This window comes from Sminthopsis crassicaudata, chromosome 3, assembly GCF_048593235.1.
Source record: "Sminthopsis crassicaudata isolate SCR6 chromosome 3, ASM4859323v1, whole genome shotgun sequence".
Classification (NCBI taxonomy): Eukaryota; Metazoa; Chordata; class Mammalia; order Dasyuromorphia; family Dasyuridae; genus Sminthopsis; species Sminthopsis crassicaudata.
The window spans coordinates 565,022,085-565,044,567 of NC_133619.1; the positions used below are offsets into that span (position 1 = coordinate 565,022,085).

Here is a 22,483-nt window from a genome sequence, read left to right on the forward strand (position 1 = left end):
ACCTATTTGTACAAAATTATTTATAGCAGCTATTTTTGAAGCAGCAAAGAACTGGAAATAGAAGGGATGCCCATCAATTAGGGAATGGCTGAACAAGTTGTAGTATATGACTGTGATATTATGCTATAAGAAATAAAGAGGATGATTTCAGAAAAACTTGGGAAGACTTGGGTGAACTGGTACAAAGTGAATTAAGCAATACTGGGAGAACACTGCATACAATAACAGCAATATTGTAACAATACTTAACTATGAAAGACAGCTACTTTGGGTAATATAATGATCTGCAATAACTCCAAAGAATTCATGATGAAAAATGCTGTCCACCTCCAAAGAGACATGATGAACAGTGCAGAGTAAAGCACTTATTTTCATTTTTTTAAATTTTTCTTGGTCAACATGACTAATATGGAAATGTTTTGGATGACTTCATACATATAGTGAAGATTATGTTGCTTGCCATCTCAATGAATGGGGGAAGGGGGAAGAGAATTTGGAACTTAAAATAAAAAAATGAATGTTTAAAAGATGCATTGAAATACTTTGTAATTCCTAAGAGCTCATCTAAACCATAGTTTTTTTTTTTTTTACTTCTGTTGCTAAGTATATGATTAGAGGTTGTTCTTAGGTTTTATGCTAATTAAAATGGGAGGAAGCAAGGTGGAATGGGAATTATAAGCCAAATAGGTGTTCTACTGTGGTCTTTATTTTTTCTCTACTTTTCTCATTTTCCAAAGCAACTTGGGGTTTAAAGGCATGATATTTTTAATCATGCAATGATAAACTTCTTTCTGTAAAGTATACATTCAAAAATATCATTTCAAAAATACATTGTTTCAATTTACTTTCCTAATAGGAGAGATCTGGGCCTCAATTATTAGAAGCATAATTACTGATCAAAACAGTGAAACATTTATATAGTGCTCACTATGTGAAAAATAATTGTGCTAATTATATCACAAATATTATCTTGTTTGGTCCTCATAACAACTTAAAGAGACTTTGCTGTTCTTTATTATCCCCAATTTTACAGTTGCTAGTATCTGAGATAATTTGATTAAGTATTATTTGTCCAAGGTCAACAGCTAGTAAAGCATCTGAGACAGGATTTGAACTCGGGATTTCTTGATCCCTGGCCCAGCACTCTATTTACCTTGCCAGCCATTTCAACTGGACAACAATTCATGCCTGTTCCCCAACTTATACAATGTTAATTTTATTGGATTTGGTACAGTGAAGAATACTGATTTACCAAGATTTGGTTATCCTGTTGTCATACATTTCAATAGATTTGACTTCTTAGTGGGAGGTTAATATAAGGTATTGGGTTGTCAGTTTGTAAGTTAACTTTTCTCGTCACTGACAAAGCCTTAATTACCCTGAGAAGAGTTAATATTGTTCAATTTCTATTTTTTCCCTCAGGTTCTAGTATTATCAGGATAATTTTCCTTTGTAATTTCTTAAAAGATGATGGCCAGCCTCTTTTTTTGATTATAATTCTCAGGTAAACCAATAGTTTTTAAATTCTATCTCCTGGTTCGATTTTCCAAGTCAGTTGTTTTCCAAAGAAATATTTAAAATCCCCCCCCCCCATTTTTTGGTTTTGCTTTATTGTATCTTTATTTCTCATAAAGTTATTAGCTTCCATTTGCTCAATTCTAATTTTTTAAGGAATTGTTTTTCTCAGTGAGCTTTTTTATACTTCCTTTCCTATTTGGTCAATTTTGCTTTTTAAGGCATTCTTCTCATTGCTTTTTCTATTTCCTTTTGCACCACTCTCAATTATCTTCCTATTTTTTTTCCTCCGTCTCTCAATGGATTTTCAAAATCCTTTTTGAGCTCTTCCATAGACTGAGACTAATTTTTATTTTTCTTGGAGGTTTTGACTTAACTGTTATCTTTTTCTGAGTGTATTTTGATCTTCCTTGTCCCCACAGTAACTTTCCATGGTTAGCAGCTTTATCTGTTCTCTGCTCATTTCCCTAGCCTAATTTTAACTCTTTGTTAAAGTAGTGCTCTGTTTCAAGTGTTTTGTGTACTTGTTTTCAGAGATCCTTCTAGGGTCCTGACCACAAGCCCTCTTTTTCTGCCCTGGAGATGTTAGGAGTATCCCTGTCCACTGGAGTTGTAAGATTTAGTGTGCTAAAGCAATAGTCCTTCCTTAGACTTGAAGCACAGATAATATCCATCTCTTCTTGTTGATACCAGGGTGATAACTTTGTTCCTCATTTAGAGGTTCAATTGGCTCCAGCATATGCTCTAGCGTATAATGTCTTGAAATCAGTATTTTGAAAACTGTCTACTAGATGAAGATGCTGTTTTTTTGTCATAGGTGCTGTCATTTTTAAACTGTTAATAAAGAATCTGTCAAACAATTATAAACCCCCCCCATTTCCTTTAACGTAATATTCCTAGTTTTTGTTTTAACCAGTCTTACTGAATATCTTACTGAATATGATAAAGTTTAGCAAATGATGAGGAAGTTGAAATTTTAGTCTGTAATCTATCCAAACTGAACAACTTGTTTCATGTTTCCATGTTCAAGTTTGTAGCAAAATTAGTTCCAAATAAAATTAAAATTAAGAATAATTTAAAAAAAAAAACACTGGATTGTTCTAATACTTAAACTCTTAATTAGCCTTCTGTACAACTGCAGTCATTGTTTTTTTTACATCTTAGCTTACTCATTTGTAATATAAAGTGGTTTAAATAATCCTCTTTTTCATTCTAGGTACATTGAAATGTTTGCATTTGTTGGTAATTAAGTTCATAATAAGAAAGAAAATAATAACCAAAAAAGAAAATAAAAGAGTTAAAGCAGATGTGATCTAAGATCTTTCTCACTTTAAGTGAGGGGAAAGGGATGTGTAATCAATAAGCTTTCCAGAGGTCATATCTTCTATAATTTTTCTTTAAACACATTTCCTTTAAAATGTACATATAAGTAAAGGTTATACAAAAATATGTGACTATCCAGGGCTGTGAAGGTAATAGATGGATTTAGTAGTCACAACTGGGCTCCAAAACAAGACATTTAACTTCTCTGTGCCTTAACTCCTTACGACTTCAGATTGTGATTTGTGTTCTGCCAAGGTGACAAAATTGCCAAGGATCACAAAACTATAGGCCTAGTGTTCTCTATCTACTCAGAGCTGGTCACAGGGCAATGAATTTTTTTTTGGTTACATTTCAAACTCTGGAAAGTTATGAAGGGGTTATATTCAAGATGAAGTATATATTGAAAAAAAAATCCAAAGTCCTTGTATTTTAGTATTCTTAAAATATTATACAAAATATATTCTCAAAAAATGATGCAACTAGAAGTTGTGGTTCCATGATGATTTTTAATCCAAAATTACTTTTAAAAATTATTGTAAGATTATATGATAATCAATTCTGATGGACATGGCTCTTTTCAACAATGAGGTGATCCAGGACAGTTCCAATGATCTTGTTATAAAGAGAGCCATCTACACCCAGAGAGGGGACTATAGGAACTGAGTTTGGATCACAATAGCATTTTCACTTTTTGTTATTTTTCGCTTGCATTTTATTTTTTCTCATTTTTTTCTTTTTGATTTTTCTTGTTCAGCAAGATAATTGTATAAATATATATGCATATATTGGATTTACCATATATTTTAAATGTTTACCATATATTGCCATCTAGGGGAGGAGGTGGAGGGAAGGGAAAAAATTTGAACACAAGGGTTAATGTTGAAAAATTATCCATGCACATATTTTGAAAATTAAAAAAGCTTTAACAAAACAAATAAATAATAGAAAATAAAAACTGATGCTTTGAGAAGTATTTATGTGTATGATGGGGTAGGAATTTTTCTTCCCATAATGATATATTATAGCTTGAGCATATCTTAAAATGCTACTATTGTTATAAAATTTTAGGGGGTTCTTTCAAAATAATTTTTTTGTATAAATTTTAACATTTTAATGTAAACATTTGATTATAATTTATGTCTAATGCTATCTAGTTATATCAGTAGCCAGGAATCAAGAAACACAACTTTCCAGGGTCAGCTACCTACTGAGATTAAGGTCATGAGAAAAAATAAGAATTATTTGTATCTTAAAATACTTTATCATCAGAGGGGAAAAAAGTACCATGTAAGATAAAGTGATTATTGTTGTGAAAAGTCTTCAAAAATCTTCCTATAACATAGTTAATACTTTAAATAAAGTCTACAGCAAAGACAGAGAATCCTTCAAAAGCAGTTTAATTTGATCCTGCCTATGGCAAGCTTTTTAGATTTCATCATCTTGCCATAAAGTAGAGAAAAAGCAACTATTCAGCTAACTAAAAGAAAAGAAAAATATTTCCTAATATACTGAAGAACATAAAAGAGGATTCAATATAAACAAATTTTTATTTCAAGAAATCTATATTTTTTTACTGAGGCAATTGGGGTTAAGTGACTTGCCCAGGACATAGCCAGGACATGTTAAGTGTCTGAGGCCACATTTGAACTCAGGTCCTCCTGACTTCAGGACTTGTGTTCTGTCCAACTCCCTCATTTTTAAATTTAATTTTTACTTCATAATCATAAACTTAACTCTAGACTCTAATGTGAGGAAAGAAAAGGGAAATGAAATTATAATCAGAGTAGTACAAAGGTTACATGATAGGACAAAAGTTACAGAATGAACAGTTTGGTGAATAAAAACATTTTTCTAAGTTGTCCAACAGGAGCAATGATGGATGAATTCTGTAATTTCTACTATGTTCATTCCCTCTTTCAACTAGTCATAACCCACATGATTGCCAAACATGCAATTTTAGTAGTATATTAAAAAAATGTATTGTCCTCATCTTTACCTGTTAAATTTCTGTTGTAGTTATTCAGTCTTTTCAATGCTGTCCAAATCTTCATTTGCCATTTTCTTCTTCAGTTCATTTTACAGATGAGGAAATAGGCTAACAGGGTTAATGACCTGCCCAAGATCACTCAGCTAGGAAGTGTCTGAGGCCAGATTTGAACTCAGGAAGATGAGTCTTCCTTATTCCAGATCTGGCACTCTGTCCACTATGCCATGTAGCTGTCCACTGAATTTCTACCCATAATTTAAAGACAAACTCAAATATTTATTCCTTCAGGAAGCATTTCTCAAGACCCTGCAAAGAATCAAGGGCCCTTTGGCTTATCTAATGATAGAAATCTCTCTGCATCTCATTCATATTTTATATCATTTTATATCAAACTTTTAGTAGACTACATGCTCTATGAAAGAAGAGATTCTCTCATTTACATCTCCCCTAATACAACCTTCTGACAAGAAGGCCTTTGGTAGAAAGTGAGAGAATCTATGATTTTGGTACATGGAACTCCTTCATGAGCAAAGTCATACTGATGTAGATCAACAATCTAGAGCACTAAGAAAACAGCTTTTATATGCCAGAAGCAGGATTTAAATCCAGGTCTCCTTGGCTTTGAGGTCATTCAATATGTCACAATACTTTTCAGTAAATATTACTGTTAAATTGAAAACCACAGTTTTATATTGTGTTTTTAATTTTAAAAGCAAGTTAAATATTTCAATTTATTTCTCAAAATTAAATTACATATAGGCAATGTTTAAAATTGGTATGCAGTTCTTGGCTACTTTTTTCCCCTCAGAATAAATAATGCTGGGAGGAGATGGGGGGAGTGAAAAAGATTGCTCAATCCTATTTTATAGTCAAAACTATAGCCCTTCTGTTCCTTAAATGAATTTTGGAAGAAAGTAGAAAAAAGGCAGGGGCATGGGGAGTACCAAAAACAATGAATTTATCAACTACTATCATCTCTTATCACTTGGTATTTTCTCAAAATGTGTATTCTTTCTTTCTTATTTTGCAGTTATATATGATCACTTGCAACAGGAAGAGTACAGTCAAAATGAAACTAGAGCTAGTCCTAGAAATGGCATTAAAAATAAGACTGGAGCAGAGACAGTAGCAAAACTCCTGAGGAACTGGCTGATATGCTATTAAACACTACCATAAAGCAGACTTATGTTGGAAAATCTAAAGATAAATGAGCAAAATTGTTAACAGGTAACAGAAGTAAAAGATTGGAAAATCAGAGCAATAATTTAACAAGAATCTTTTAAATCTTTAGACAAATATTTGCACTTAACTGTTACATTTTTTAAAGAGAACTTTAAAGTTTACAAAGTACTTTTCTCACAATCACCTTTGAGAACATTATCATCTCCATTTTACAGATGAATAAAGCTCAGGATGGTAAAATGACTATTCAAGATTACAAACATTGGTCTAAACTGTACTGTTCTTTTCAATGCATGATGCTGTCTTTCTCTTTAAGTATGTGTTTATTTTGTGTGTATCTTTTTCTATCTTAAGTCTGTACTAAAACATGTACAAACACATGTACGTATATGTATATATATATATAGAGAGAGAGAGAGAGAGAGAGAAATCTTAGATAATTCTAGTATTATGTAAATACTAGAATTATCTAAGATTTCTCAGTTGAAAAAGATGCTACACTGGACAGATAGATGATACATGTATACACAATACAAATCGGAAGCTAAATTTAGGGTTTGGTTTTTTTTTTTTAACTTTTTAAAAATTTCAAGTAGAAACCACTTACCTGGTTTTCCTCTCCAGGTTGAAGCAACTTTTGGCTTCTTGAAATTGCCAGATTCTCTATAAGTTCCCTAAAAACAAAAGTAATTATGATATCAGTAAGTTTGAAAGCCAGAATCATGCTCAAAACTGAAATATCAAAAATTATTTGTAGCACTTATTTAAGCAAGCAACTATTTGAAACTCATTTCTTCACAAAGTAAAACTCTTTCTAAAACGAACAACAATACAGAGGTCACATTTTTCCTAAATGAACAATTTTTCCCTAAAGAACTATTAAATCTCACCCACATATTACCAATAGTTTCAAAACTGACCCAAATTAAGGCACTAAAGTCATTTTCTTGGAGGTTAATATATTCAAAATCTCTGCCATTGTGTATCATTTTTCAAGAAATTATCAAGGGAAATTATCCTGATATTCTAGAACCAGAGGATAAAATAGAAATTGAAAAAAAAATCTACCTATCACCTCCTGAAAGAGATCCCAAGATGAAAACTCCTAGGAATAGTACAACCAAATTTCATAACTTCCAGATCAAGGAGAAAATATTGCAAGAACTAGAAAGAAGCAATTCAAGTATAATGAAGCCACAGTCAGGATAACACAAAATTTGGCAGTTTCTACATGAAAGGACCAGAGGGCTTGTTATATATTCCAGAGAGCAATGGAACTAGGATTATAACCAAGAATCACCTACCCAGCAAAACTGAGTATAATCCTTCAGGGGAAAAGGTGGTCATTCAATAAAAAAAATCAGATTTTCAAATACAAGAATCAGGAGAAGGCTAAGGAGGTAATCAGAAAAGGGAAATCATAAAAGATTAATAAGGTTTACCTGTTTATCTTTCTACAGGGGAGGATGATACTTGTAACTCATAAGAACTTTCTCATTATTATGGCAATTAGAAGGAGTATATATAGACAGACAACACAGCTGTGAATTGAATATGAAGGAATAATTTTTAAAAAAATAAAAGTAAGAAGTGAGACATATATTGGGAAAGAGGAAAAGGGATAGATGGAATGGCATAAATTATCTTCCATAAGAGAAACAAGGAAAAACTTTTATTCTCATAAGAATTGGCTCAGAGAGAAAATAACATACATGCTCAAAGAAATCTATCTTATTCTACAGGAAATTAGGAGAGGAAGGTGACACAAGAAAGGGGGAGGGTGATACAAGCAGGCATATTAAGGGAGGGAGTGGTCAGAAACAAACATTTTTGAGGAGAAACAAGGAGAAAGGAGAGAGAAAATAGAATAAATGGGGAAAACATAATTAGCAATAATAATTGTGAAAAGAATTCTGAAGCAAATTTCTCTGATGAAGGCCTCATTTCTCAAATGTATACAGAACTGAGTTAAATTTATAAATTCCCCAAATCATAAATGATCAAAAGATAGGAACTATGCCCAGAGGTCTATAAAATTATGCATATCTTTTAACCTAATAATAACACTATTAGGCATGAATCCCAAAAAAGATTTTTTTAAAAAGTAAAAGGATCTATATGTACAAAAATATATTTATAGGAGCTCTTTTCTCAAGGCAACGAATCGGAAAATTGAAAGGATGCCTATCAACTGGGGAATGGCTGCATAAATTGTGGGGGTACCATAAATTGTGGGGGTACATGATTATGAGAAACATTATTGTTCTATAAAAAATGATGAGCAGGATGCTCTCAAAAAACCTGGAAAGTCCTCCATGAACTGAAGCAAGCTAAAATCCAAGGCTTCTCTGAAATACTTGAAAAATACTATCAGTTATCTTCAACATAAAGAAGATCCAACTCACTTCCAGTTGATCAATGATGGACAGAAACAGCTGCACCCAGAGAAGGAACACTGGGAAGTGAATGTAAAGCACTACTGTCTATCTACCCAGATTACTTATACCTTCGGAATCTAATACTTAATGTGCAACAAGAAAATGGTATTTACACACATATATTGTATCTAGGTTATATTGTAACACATGTAAAATGTATGGGATTGCCTGTCATCGGGGGAGGGAGTGGAGGGAGGGGGGGATAATTTGGAAAAATGAATACAAGGGATAATATTATAAAAAAAAATTACTCATGCATATATACTGTGGGGAAAAAAAATTCTAAAGAAAAAAAATACTATCAGTAACCTGAGAATGAACTGATTGTATCTGAATCCAGATTGAAGCATATTAAAAAAAAAAAATTCTTGAGAGTTTTTTTTTGGGGGGGTGGGAGAGGAGACCTATGTTTTCTTTTACAACTTAACTTTTATGGAAATGTATTGCATAACCTTACATATGCCTTCTCAATGGGAAGAGGAGAAGGAAGAAAATCTGGAATCCAAAGTTTTAAAAAACAAATGTAAAAAATTATTTTACATGTAACTGGGGAAGATAAAATTATTAAACAAAAAAAAAAAAGAAAGGGTAGATTAAAGAAGGCAGTAGTTATATGCAAAACAGACTTTTGAGGAGGAACAGGATAAAGAGAGAGGACAGACTGAGAAATAGTAATCATAACTGAATGTGAATGGGGTGAACTTACCCATAAATCAGAAGCAGAGAGCAAAATGGACTAGAAACCAGAATACAACAATTTGTAATGTAACAAAAGCAACTTGAAGCAAACAGTTAAAATAAAAGTCAGAGCAGAATCTATGCTTCAGGTGAAATGAAAAAAAGGCAGTGGTAAGCAATCATGATCTCAAACAAAGCAAAAGGAAAAATAAAGATTAATTAAAATTAAATTAAAAAGATAATCAGAGAAACTACATTTTGCTAAAAGGTACTATAGATAATGAATTAGTACAAAAAAGGTCTCTTTTCTCAAAAATATTGAGAAATGAGTTAAATTCATAAAAATAAGAGCTATTCCCCAATTGATAAGTGAGTAAAGAATATGAACAGGCAGACTGAAGAAGAAACCAAAGCTATCTCTAATCATATGCTCTAATGCTCTGAATAAATATTGATTAAAGAAATGAAAATTTAAAACAACTCTGAGATACCACCTCATATCTATTAGAAATCATAAACATTGTAGGGAATGAGGGGAAAATAAGTAGACTAAAACTGCTGGTAGAGTTGTGAAATGGTCCAACCATTCTGGAAAACACTGCATACGTTTAAACCAAGAATACTATTACTAAGTCAGTCTATATTGCAAAGAAATCAAAAGGAAAAAAAGGGGGGGGAAAGGATTAATATGTACAAAAATACATATAGCAGCTCTTTTTGTGGTGCCAAAGAATTGGAAATTATGCAGATGCAAATCAATTAGAAAATAAGTGAACAAGTTTGGGCATATAATTATGATGGAATATTATTGTGCTAAAAGAGATGAGAAGAGTGCTAGTATCAGAAAAACATGGCAAGGCTTATATGAACTGAGGCAAAGTAAAGTGAAAAGAACCAAGAGAGTTCATTGGGCATAGTAATAGTAATGTTATAAGGGTGACCAACTACAAACGACTTGGCTACTCTGATCAATACAATTCCAAAAAGCCCATGCTTTAAAAAAATTTTTTAAATACTATCCATCTCCAGAAAGAGAACTGATAAACTCAGAGTACAAATTGAGACAAAATGTTCTAATTTTTTTTTTTTTTTGCAAAAGCAAAACAATTTGCAATTCAAAATTTAAAAAGAAAAAATGTTAAAATAAATTTAAAAATTTGGGGAAGAATACACACACACATACACACACACACACACACTCGCTCAAAAAATATACATTCACAGCAAAACAATCTATTGCTATTACAATTTTAAAGTGTGGCACAAGGAATCAGTGGAAAATGAATGTTTTACCTATGTCTTGTCCATTTTCTCATCTTAATGTTCTGTACCCTATAATTTTAAAATGTACAAAGATGTTTCCTGCATCAGAAATTTTACAATGCCTGTTTTGACCTGTTTTATGCTGAAAGAAATAATAGTTCTCTCAGATATCCAAAGTTACTGACCAAGACATCCAAAGATCATCTTTGGGTTTCTAAAGATGCTGCCTTTTAAGAAATGTAATTCTATCTTCCAGACATGAACAGCTGTGTCCCCCTAATTTGCTCAGGCTTAAAGTTGTCTTTTTTTCACTTGGGAAGTTACATAATTTTGTCTTAAATCCCTCTTTTCCTCAAATTCCCAGGGCTTTATACCTCAGCATGAGTGTTAAAATACAGTATTCAGACTCCTCCCCACTTCCTAATTCTGATTCCATGAAAGCCTACCTGCAACATATACTTGGTGTGTGTAACACCATGGTTTAATAATAACATACACATAACCAGAGTCCATTACTGCTTAGCAATTCTACTCCAATATCCTAAATGTACACCTGTGAGAAAAGGAATATTAATTATTTACCTGCTAATCATTGTATAGTCTTGTTTGTTCCACAACCAAATCTATTAACATAGATAATTTTTTTAGTTTTTGTTGGTCTTTTTCTAAGAGAAAATGGTGACTATATACAAATTTCAATGAAAACTCTTAAGTTTACAGATCAGGGCTAGGTAACTGGTCTTCCTGGATGAGCACACAATAGGTTTTTTTAAAAAGCCAATCATACTACAGCAATGTAATACTGGTAAAGGGCATAAAAATCCAAAGAAGTTTGAATGGGAAGCCAGAAAGTTTTATCACCAGAATCATCACCACCAAGACTTTACATGAGCAACAATTTTAAAATCTGTTTTTCACTCAGTCTACTAGCAAAGCATAATTCAGAGTTTTGACAGTTCTGTCAGACGTAAGATTTCTGAAGATGTTGAACATATGAAATGACATATAAATGATGAAAACAAAGAAAAAGAAAAAAAATCTCACAAAACAATGGATTATGGTACAGGCAGCAGAACGTCTCAAGAAGGAAGAGGCTTATCATCAATTTGTTAGTGGACTCAGTGAAGATGACTACAGATTAATAAGAAACAAAAATCTTCTTGGCACTCCTGGAGAAAAGACAATGGAGGAACTACAGCTTCTCTTAGATCAAGCAAAGGAAAACTTAGCAGCCCAATCAAATGTATGTAATTTAGGAACTGAAGAAGAAAGCAGCTGCACAGAAATTGAGGAAAATTTAAATGAAGAATCAATACTTCAATGGATAAATACATTTTGTCGCACAGGAATTGCCATACTCAACGGTCAAAATAGAAACCAAATTTGGAGAGCTTTAAGTCAAAGAAGTTCAGATACAAGAGAATTCCAATTTAGACTTAAAATTAACACGTATGATGAATTCCAGAATTTTGGTATCCCAAGGGAAGGATACATAAATATGCCATATTTGAATGCCAACATATGCCAAAACCAACAAATAAATGGGTCTCAACTATCCAATAGCCTAGTAGCCAGACGAAATAGAATCAAGACCTCAAATGTGAATACTGAAATGTTGGGAGTCATGAGAAGTTCTATAAGGGAGCACCCAATAGAAGGGCCTTCTTCCTGGATGATGGCTAGGCTCAGAAATGGAGCCCGGGAATTTAGAGAAAGATTCATAAATTGTCATTCTAGTGCTAGATCTATTCATTTTACTAGACATGTCAATGCTGTCATACTAAGAGAAGCTCATGAAAAAAATGAATCTACAAGGTTCCAGAGGCATAGAATAAGAAACAACAGTCCACTGAGTAATCTAAGAGAAAAAATTGAAACGTTAAGATTAAGACCTACTCAGAATAACAGTAGTCATTCAAGATTGCAAAGACCAATTGATATCATCTCAAGAAGAAAACAAATCAACAAAAAACTTAAGCAGTGTCATCAGCACCATATAATTCCAAATGAACAAGAAATAAAGAGCACTCCACAATTTTCATATTCATCAGCACTTTCAAGAATTCTTTCCACAACTGCAAGAAGTCATCCAACTCTAAGGCTAAATCTTAGGGTAAAAGTTCTCCCAGAAGAAGAAATGGCACAAGGGAATATTTCAAGCAGAACTCGATCTAGTTTTCAAAGACCCAACGGAGCAAATCGGAGTAACAGAGGTATATTTCAGTTAGTCATTTCCCGTTCTGAAAATAATGGATCACAAATCTGTTTTAGGACAACATGGCTACCCCTTCATGGTATTTCAGAGCCTGAGTTTCGTCAGCCAAGGGTTCTCCAGCTGCTTCTCCAGCAGGTTCTATCTGGACTGAGCACACTAAATTTTTCAAATGAAACTCGGGCCTATTTAGAAAGACAGAGAGACAATCAGCACTTATGGGACATCAATTCTGAGGTGAATCACTTAAACAGAATAAGAGCTCAAAGAGCACTAAATGAAACTCTAACTTGGTACACCAGAGAAAATCATGCCAGGCACAACGATGATGTGAGTAATTTGATTGAAAATATCATAATACCGACTCTCCGTCTTGCTCGTACTTTTTTACTAAGTGATGATAGCTGGTATTGCTCTGGGGGACTAACCAATGAAGAAATTGATAAATTTTCTACCATAAGCTACGAAAGCAGCATCAACGGAGAGACAAATAAGGCCTGCAGTATTTGTGTAAACACCTACACACAGGGGAACAAACTAAGACAACTGCCTTGCACACATGAGTTTCATGTCCATTGTATTGACCGCTGGCTGGCTGAAAATAATACTTGCCCCATTTGTCGCCAAGCTGTATTAGATACAAATACAGTCTAACCAGTGGATTAAACATATGCAAATCTATTTAATTTCTGTGTCTTTTTTGGAGTTTTTTAATTACTTTTATTAATATACATAATTATTAATTAAACATTGTAAGTTATTAATGTAGATAGCTCCCAATTTATGGGAAGAAGGAAAGGAAATAAGCATAAATGCTCCTAGTACATGTGCCAGGCAAACATACTAAGTGCTTTACAAATGTTATCTCATTTGATATAACAGTTCTGGGAAATTGGTACTATTATTATTGTAATTTTTTTACTTGAAACTATAGCAAAATTAAGTGCTTTGTCCAGTGTCACACAGCTAGTAAATTTTCTGAAGCTGGATTTGAACTCTGGATCTAGCACTCTATTCATTTTATGTCACCTAGTTGCCATGAGAATCTCTTCTATAAAAATTACTGCTGTCTTAGCATTAATTCACTTTGCTGATGCTTGAAGACCCATTTTTTATCTACATACAGGGAGATATCAGGATGGAATTGGTGGCAAAGGGCGATAACAAGGGAAAAGAAAGAATAAATCCTTCTCTTCATCACCTCAAGAAAATGTTTCTCTTTGAAACATCTCTCCCTTCTACTCTCTATTCTGCTCCAATACTGCCAGAACTCTGGTTCAAGTTCTCATTATTCCTCACCTGAATTACTGCAATAGACTCATAATTGTTCTCCCAGTCTCAGGTCACTTCCTACTGTAGCATATCCTCCAATCGGCTATCAAATTGATTTCTGTAATACTTAGGGGAAAATATATGAAAATGCTTATATCAATAAAATAGAAAAAATGGCAAATCAATGAATTAGACATGTAACTACAAAAATTAGAAAAAGAAACTAAAAATCCCCCATGTAAATACCAAATTTGAAATCCTAAAAATCAAAAGGAAATAAAGAAAATGGAAAATAAGAAAAACATTGAACTAACAAATATAACTAGGAACTGATTTTATGAAAAAATAAAATGGATAAAATACTGGTTAATTTAACAAAAGAAAGAAGCTAAATTACTAGTATCAAAAATAAAAAGGGTGAATTCATCACCAATGAAGAAAAAATAAAAACAATTATTAGGAGCTATTCTGTTCAATTATATGTCAATAAATAAGAATGTAAATTGCCCAGATTTAAAAAAGAAGAAATAGAATATGTAACAAACACCATCTCAGAAAAATTTTTTTAACAAGCTGTTAATGAGCTCACAAAGAAAAAGTCCCTCAAACTAGATAAGATTCATAACAAACATTTAAAGAATAATTAATCCAAATGCCATATAAACTATTTGAAAAAACAGACAAAAAACAAGTTCTACCAAATTCATTTTACAATACAAATACAATACAAAAACACTTGATACCTAAACCAGGAAGTGCAAAAATAAAGAAAATTTTAGACCAATTTCCCTAATGAATACTGATGAAACTATTTTAAATAAAACACTAGCAAGGAGATTATAACACATCACAAAAAAACAAATATTGTGATATTAGAAATGCAAGGCTGGTTCAAAATTTGAAAAACTATGATCATAATTAAGCATATCAATTAAAAAATCCAAATTATGTGACAATCTCTCTTATTTTTTGTTTTATTTATAAAACACATATATGGGTAATTTTTCAACATTAATCCTTGCAAAATCTTCTGTTCCAAAATTTCTCCTCCTCTAAATGGCAGGTAGCCCAATTATGTGATTATCTCAATAGATGCAGAAAAAATTTTGATAAATTATGGCACTCATTAGAAAGTACAGTAGTAAAAAGTTTTCCTTAAAATTATAAGTAAAATTATCTAAAACCATTAGCAAGAATTATTGTAGCAAACTAGCTTTCCCATTAAGATTAGGATGAAGCAAGGATGTTCATTATCAACACTCTACTTAAATACTATACTAGAAAGACTAGCTATATGAAAAAAAAGAAATTGAAGTTTGAGAACATATGAGGAAATAAACCTATTTTTGTAGATGATATAATATAGTTGGAGAATCTTAAGAGAATCAACTAAAAAACTACTTGAAATAATAACTAACAAAAATGTAGGATATAAGACAAACCCATATGAATCATCAGCATTTTTCTGTATTTCTATATATTATCAACAAAGACAAGCAGCAAGAAAAAGAGAAATTCCATTTGAAATAATTGTAGACAATATAAAATACTTAGGATTTCCATACCAAGACAAACCCAGTAACTATATGAATATAATTACAAAACACTCTTGACGCTAATCAGAATTGTACAACTGAAAAAATATTAACTATTCATGATAGCCAATTTAATAAAAAATATAACAATTCTACCTAAATTAATTTATTCAGTGTCATACCAATTAAGCTACCAAAATTATTTTATAAGGAAAAGAAAGACTAGATGGAGGACTGTTGAGATGAAATGAGGAAATAATGTATAAAGTACTTTGTAAACCTTCAAATATCACATGAACAGTAGCTAATATTTAAAAACATTAAAGATTCTAAGCTACAATGAGAAATGTTATGATCAGGAAGTGCTTCTGAACTCTCTCCTACATATTTGTCTATAAGCCCTGGTGTCCTACCTTGTACAAGAAGCCTTTCTCAGACTTTAATGTCTAATGTTAATCTTAATGTCTTTTCTCTGGAACTATCTATCCCTAATTCACAATAGAACATGTAGACACACACTCTTACTTGCATGTAGTTGTCTTGCTCCATGGATTATGCCTTGCTTGCATGTAGTTGTCTCCTCCATGGATTATGCCTTGAATATCAGCTCCCTCCTAGTCACTTGTGTTATCATTTACTAAACTAGTCCTTTTTGAGTAAAAAAGAATGCAAAATATGAAGTGAGCAGATCTGCCTCGCAAACTCTTAAAAAAGCTGTCTTTGCTGGATGCCTCTACTTCCTCTCATTCATTTAAAACAATTTTAGTGTTTTTCTAGCACAGCTTTGCCACACTTGGCTCCTCTGGCCTTTATGACTTCTGGATTCAATACTAGTCACTATTTATTCTGAAGTGATTCAAAGCAACTTCAATAGACTTGTGATGGAAAGTGCCATCAGCATCCTGAGAGAGAGAACTAGGGAAACTGAATGTGGATCAAAGCTTAGTATTTTTATAATTTGTTTTTCTCATGGTTCCCCCCTTCCTTGATCTGGTTTCTCTTGTGCAGCATGATGAATATGAAAATATGTTTAGAAGAATTGCATGTGTTTAACCTATATCAGATTACTTGCTGTTTAGGAAAAGAATATAGAGAGAAAGAGAGAAGTTTGAAACACAAGGTTTTGTAGAGGTGAATGCTGAAAACTGTCTTGGCATGCATTTGGAAAAATAAAATAGTATTATAAAAAACCTATATTCTGAGTTTAGTCTCTGTTTTGTATTTTGATTTACAACATTATGGTTACTAAGTAAGCTGTCCTAGCTCTAATTACTTTATGTCTGCATAAAGATCTCACATTTTTCAGAATTCTCCATATTCACCATTACTTATTGCAAAATATTATTTTATTACATTTGAATGTAATTCCATTATATTCAAATACCTCAATCAATGGGCATCCACTACTTCTAAGTTTTTGCTACCAAAGAGGGCTGCTTTGAATATTTTGGTATATATAGGACCCTTCTTGTTTTCTTTGATTTTGTTAGGAAGCATGCCCTGCAGTGGGATTGCTGATCAAATGGAATGAACAATTTAAAATTTTTCTGCCACAATTCCAAATTATGTTCCAACACTGGACCAATTTATAACTTCACCAATATTCTAATATTCTAACACCTTTTCAAAGATCAATTTGATGGGTGTGATATGAAACTTTCAGTTGTCTTAATTTACATTTATTTTATTATTAATTATTTGGAATATCTTTCCATATATCTACTGATAGTTTTCATTTTTTTCTATAAAAAAAAATATACATGGGGACCAACAAGATGACCAAATAATTGCTTTCTATAAAATTCTCCTACTGTCAAAACCTCAAATGAAAGGAATTGGAAAACTACATTGAGTAATTACATGGAATCCATAAAACTATATACTTTCTCTCACAAAGTAAAAACTTTAGAAATATCAGATGACTTTCATACTCTTATTCCATATCTCTGTCCATATTCTCAACATTAGCTAGGGATCCAGAGTCCAGCTTCATGAATTTCCCATAACAATGATTCTGCCCAAGTTCCCTTCTCTGCAAGTAGACACCGATTCTGCTCCATCTTGAAGAAATGAGAAGGGGAGGAGGAGGGAGAGAATTCAGAAGGGCAGGAGAAAGTATTCAGGCTCATCTGATAGAAAGGGGACTCTCCCCTCAGAAGTCCTCAAGCCAGAGTTGGCCTGCCTCCCATAAACTCCAAAACAGGAAGGACAGCCAGCAGCTCAGCCTACAAGTCTGTACCAATGTAAGGGGAGGAGCTCAGGAGTCAGAATTCTTAATGGTGACTTATGAGGAACACAAGAGAAACTGACAGACCAAAAAAATCAAAAGGGAAAGCCTAAACCAGCACACAGTCAGATAAAACAAATGTGAGGATTTACAAACAGAAAAATGAGAGAACTATTTGTATCCTTTACCTACTGATTCAAAGTGAAATGGTTATTGGGTTTACAAGTCTCTGTTATTTCATCTTGTAATTCAGAGTTTAAACACAAATATGTATGAGGTAAAGATTTTCCTCACTCTGAAAAACATTTTAGTGACAGTTTTATTCATGTAAAAGATTTTAAATTTCATATCACCAGAAAATTTTCATTTTATCTTACATTTTGATTTCTTCGCAATATCTGATTAAGATTGCATTGTCTTAATGTCTTGCAATCCGATTTCCAATTCCCTCATTTTACAGAAAACTGCTTTCTCCAAGGTTATCAAGGATCTATCTCAATTCCTAAATTCAACAGCTTTTGCTCAGATGCCTCCTCAAATTCTCTGCAGCTTTTGACACTGGTCATTATTCCTTTTTTCCCTGGAGACTCTCCCCTCCTGGGTTTTTCAGATATATATTTTCTATCTGTCTGATCCCTCCTCAATTTCAATGAAAGCCCATCTTCCATTTTTAATGCCTGCATCCTAGGGTTTTGTCCTAATAACAATCTTTCCTTCTTTAACTGTCTCTCATCAATTTAGATTTCAGCTATCATCTTAAGGCATATGATTACTAAATCTAAGCAGTGGCTCTCATCTCTCTCCTAAGCCTAAGACAATTTCACCACCTGTAGGCCGGACTGCTCCATCTGGAGACGTCACAGGCATCTTCTCCGTGATAAATCCAGGAGGCCTCATTGCGTTCTTCCTTAAACCCACCAACCCTCTTTTTTTTTTTTTTTCTTTAAATCTGTTGAGTATTCCATCATCCTTCCAATCATATCACGCCCATCAAACTGACTTTTGAAAATGTGTTAGAATATTAGATACTGTTGGTGAAGGTATAGATTGGTCCAGTATTGGAACACCATTTGGAATTGTGGCCGAAAATTTTAAATCGTTCATTCCATTTGATCAGCAATCCCACTGCAGGGCATACTTCCTAACTCTTTACTCTCCCTGAACCTCCCTTCCCACCCCCCAAAACCATCCAATCAGATCCTAATTCTTGTTCATTCCATCTCCACCAACTTTCCACCAACCACCTTCTCGTTATTTATAAAACCACCACGCTGGATCAGGGCTTCATCCTCTGCATCATTTGATTAATGATGAGTGACAGGGGTTATTATTACCCCCATTTCACAGAAGAGGGAACTGAAGCAGAGTAAACGCTGTTGTATAAAAATAAGTAATTTGTAGTACTATAAATATGATATACTACAATATTATAAGTAAATGACATTGTTGATAAATGTGCAAAGCCGGATTCGAACTCAATCCGTGCAGACGTCATCCACTCCGGCCTTCAAGCACAGCACTCTTTTCGAGGGGCGCCACAGCGCTCACAGAACAAGTGTTATTTAAATAAAGTGACAAGAATGTCAATTACCAAAAAAAAAAAAAAAAAAAAAAAAAAAAAATGCGTCGCTACTACTGGGCCGCCTGAATATAACAAGGGCCGGGACAAACCATCAGACGTCATCTAGCGCAATGCCCGCATCTTACAGATGAGGAAACTGAGGCTCAGTGCGGCTCCCGCTTTAGGGGGCGGCTCGGCCCAGACAGCCCTCGGCGAGGGCGGGCCCTGCACCTCTAACCGTCCCGGGAGGGAGCCGCCCAGGGGTCCCACGCCGCGCCGGCCGCGCCCGCAGGCGGCATCCCGGAGGGGGAAGAAGGAGGCACCCGCGGGTTTCTGCCTGCCGGCTGCACTGTCCCGCCTCGGAGCGGCCAGACCTCCCCGCTCCCCCCACCACCGCAGCCCTACCTCGACAGCACCTCCAGGTCCTCCAGCACGGACAACAGCTTCTCCCGCGTGGTGTTGCCGGGCACATTGGCGATGCTAACCGATCCGGGCCTCTCCTTCTCCTTCTCCGCAGCCGAGGACGCAGCCATGGTAGAGGTGGAGAGAGCAGACAGAGCTCGCCGTCACGCACACTGCAGACAGACGAATGCGGCAACCGCAGCAGTGCGGCAAGATCGAGTGCGCAGATAGGAAAGGTGGAAGTGCACGCCGCTTGGACAGCGGCCGCTAGCGGTCAGGAGGAGCAACTGCAGGCGCGGGCGCCGACTCCTCTGCCATCTGCTGGGGGAAGTGGCGACTTGCACTTACTTCTGCGGTGGCCTTATCTCAAATCCAAAAGGGGAAATACATCAGAGGAAAACAGGGACGGAGAACATGCATCTAGCGTGCTTTCTGGGGCATCCCAAGTTTCTACTCCCCAACTCAACCTTTCTATTTTTAAAACGTGGGCCTGTGGGGCAGCTAGGTGGCGCAGTGGATAGAGCACCAGCCTTGAATTCAGGAGGACTAAGTTCAAATCTGGTCTCAGATACTTAACACGTCCTAGCTGTATGACCCTGGGCAAGTCACTTAACCCCAACCTATAAAAAAATAAAATAAAATAAAAAGTAAAATAAATAATAAAAAAAAATGTGGGCCTGTGATTTCATAGGGCTGGAAACTACTCCCTGTATGGAAACTCCCTCCACGGATGCAAATCACAGCATCTTAGGCCTAGTGCTGAAAAGGACCATAGAGACCCTCCCGCTCACTCCTTTCACAAAGGGGAGGGACAGTATTGTCCGAGCTTACTCAACTGCTGTGTGACAGAATTAGAACATAGTCCTGCCTCTCAAATTACTTTTAATATTAGAATAGCTGAGAGCTTTCTAGTCTTGGTTATTAAGTAGTGATTTTTAATTTAATTCAATAATTATGCAATAATGCATAATAAGATAATAGAATATGACCCAGTTTTGCCTAATAAATACTGTATTGGGTGGCAGATTGTGAATTTAAAAATTTTAAAAATTTTCTCCCCAGCCCGACCCTTCTTTGCAGTTTATAATCTTTATCCTAGAGCACTTTAAGAGAAAGTAACTTGCCCAGGTGGGCAAGAGACAGATCAGGGTGACTGGAGATGGCCTGGCCAAAAGGGGGGGTGGTCCTAGGGCAAATATACTGCGTGTCACCAAGGTTATTTAATTTTATTTTAGACCATTTAAAATGACTATATAAGGTTAATTGTACACTATTCCAAAGTCCGATTCTTTTTGTACAACAAAATAACTGTTTGTTCATGTATACATATATTGTATTTAACTTATACTTTAACATATTTAACATGTATTGGTCAATCTGCCATCTGGGGGGGAGGGGGGAAAAATTGGAACAAAAGGCTTGGCAATTGTCAATGTTGTAAAATTACCCATGCAAATATCTGGTAAATAAAAACTATAATAAAAAATAAAAAAATAAAATAAAATGACTGCATACAATATAAAATTCTGGGCCTCCAAAAGAGACTCAGAAACTATATAAAATGTTTTATATGAAGCAAGATTTAAATGAGTGTAGAAATATTAATTTTTCATTGGTAGGTAAAGCTAATATGATAAAAAAAAAAAAAGACAATTTTATGTTGTCTATTCAATGACAGCCTGATTAATTTACAAAGAAAAATTTAGAATTAGAAAAAAATAATAAAATGTATTTCAAAGGACAACAATTTCAAAAAAACTAATGGAAAAGACCTAGGGAGAAGATTCAGCAGTAATAAACTATATTATAAAGCAGTAAAAATCAAGACTAGAGCGATAGATCAATAGAACAGAATAGACACACAATTCAAAAAAGTAAAAAACCATAGTGACTTTGTATTTGACAAATGTGAAGAGTTATATTTGGCGGATAAGAAATTCATTAATAAAAATTATTGGGAAAGCTGGAAAGCTGTTTGGCAGAAATTGAGCATAGACCAATATTTTAAACTAGGTACCCAGATCATGACATCAGGGGGTGATGCCATGACATCCAAGTGAAATGGATTTCAGGGAAGGAGGGCGGGGCAAGCTCACCTGCCTCACTTTCCCCTTCAGAGCCATCTGGGTCCTATGGCAAAATAGACACCAAGATGACTGTATATGGCCTTGGATGCAGTGGGAGGCATTGGCCTTTTTAAGCTAAGGTTCTTTTAACAGGTCTCAGGTTGTACCTACGTAAGGTCAAAATGGATACATGATCCAGATATGAGGGAGATATCACAAGAAAATTAGAACATGGAAAATATTATCTATCAGACTTACAGTTTGGCAAATAATACATGAAAAAATGAGATAGAGAGCATTTGAGATGAACAATGGATAATTTTAATGATATTAAATTAAAACATTCTTGTATAAATAAAACCAATGTAACCAAGATTAGATGGAAAGCAGAAAGTTGGGGGGAATTTCATAGACAGTCTCCCAGTTAAAGGTCTTCTATATCAAATATATAAAGAACTTTGTCAAAGTTTTAAGAATGCAAATTATTCCCCCTTGATAAATAGTCAAAAGATATGAACATGCAATTTTTTTTTTATTCATTTTTCCAAATTATCCCCTCCCTCCCTCCCTCCACTCCCTCCCCCCGATGGCAGGTAATCCCATACTTTTTACATGTGTTACAATATAACCTAGATACAATATATGTGTGTAAATCCCATTTTCTTGTTGCACATTAATTATTAGCTTCCGAAGGTATAAGTAACCTGGGTAGATAGACAGTAGTGCTAACAATTTACATTCGCTTCCCAGTGTTCCTTCTCTGGGTATAGTTATGCAATTTTTTTTAATGAAGAAATCAAAACTGTAGTTATATGGAAAAAT

The 22,483-nt window shown here is 34.2% G+C and overlaps 1 protein-coding gene across 2 annotated transcripts in view; it reads right to left on the reverse strand.

Moving 5' to 3' along the window:
- The window catches only part of MED4 (mediator complex subunit 4), a 34,994-nt gene extending 15,166 nt beyond the window's left edge, over nt 1-19,828 (reverse strand). For both annotated transcript variants that reach the window (XM_074304734.1, XM_074304735.1), the window contains exons 1-2: nt 19,599-19,828; nt 6,615-6,681 (exon numbers count right to left, since the gene is read on the reverse strand). In XM_074304734.1, coding sequence (XP_074160835.1) covers nt 6,615-6,681; nt 19,599-19,726 — 195 coding nt within the window. In that variant the 5' untranslated portion in view covers nt 19,727-19,828. The remainder of the gene's footprint in view (nt 1-6,614; nt 6,682-19,598) is intronic.
- Between the last annotated feature and the right edge of the window lie 2,655 nt (nt 19,829-22,483).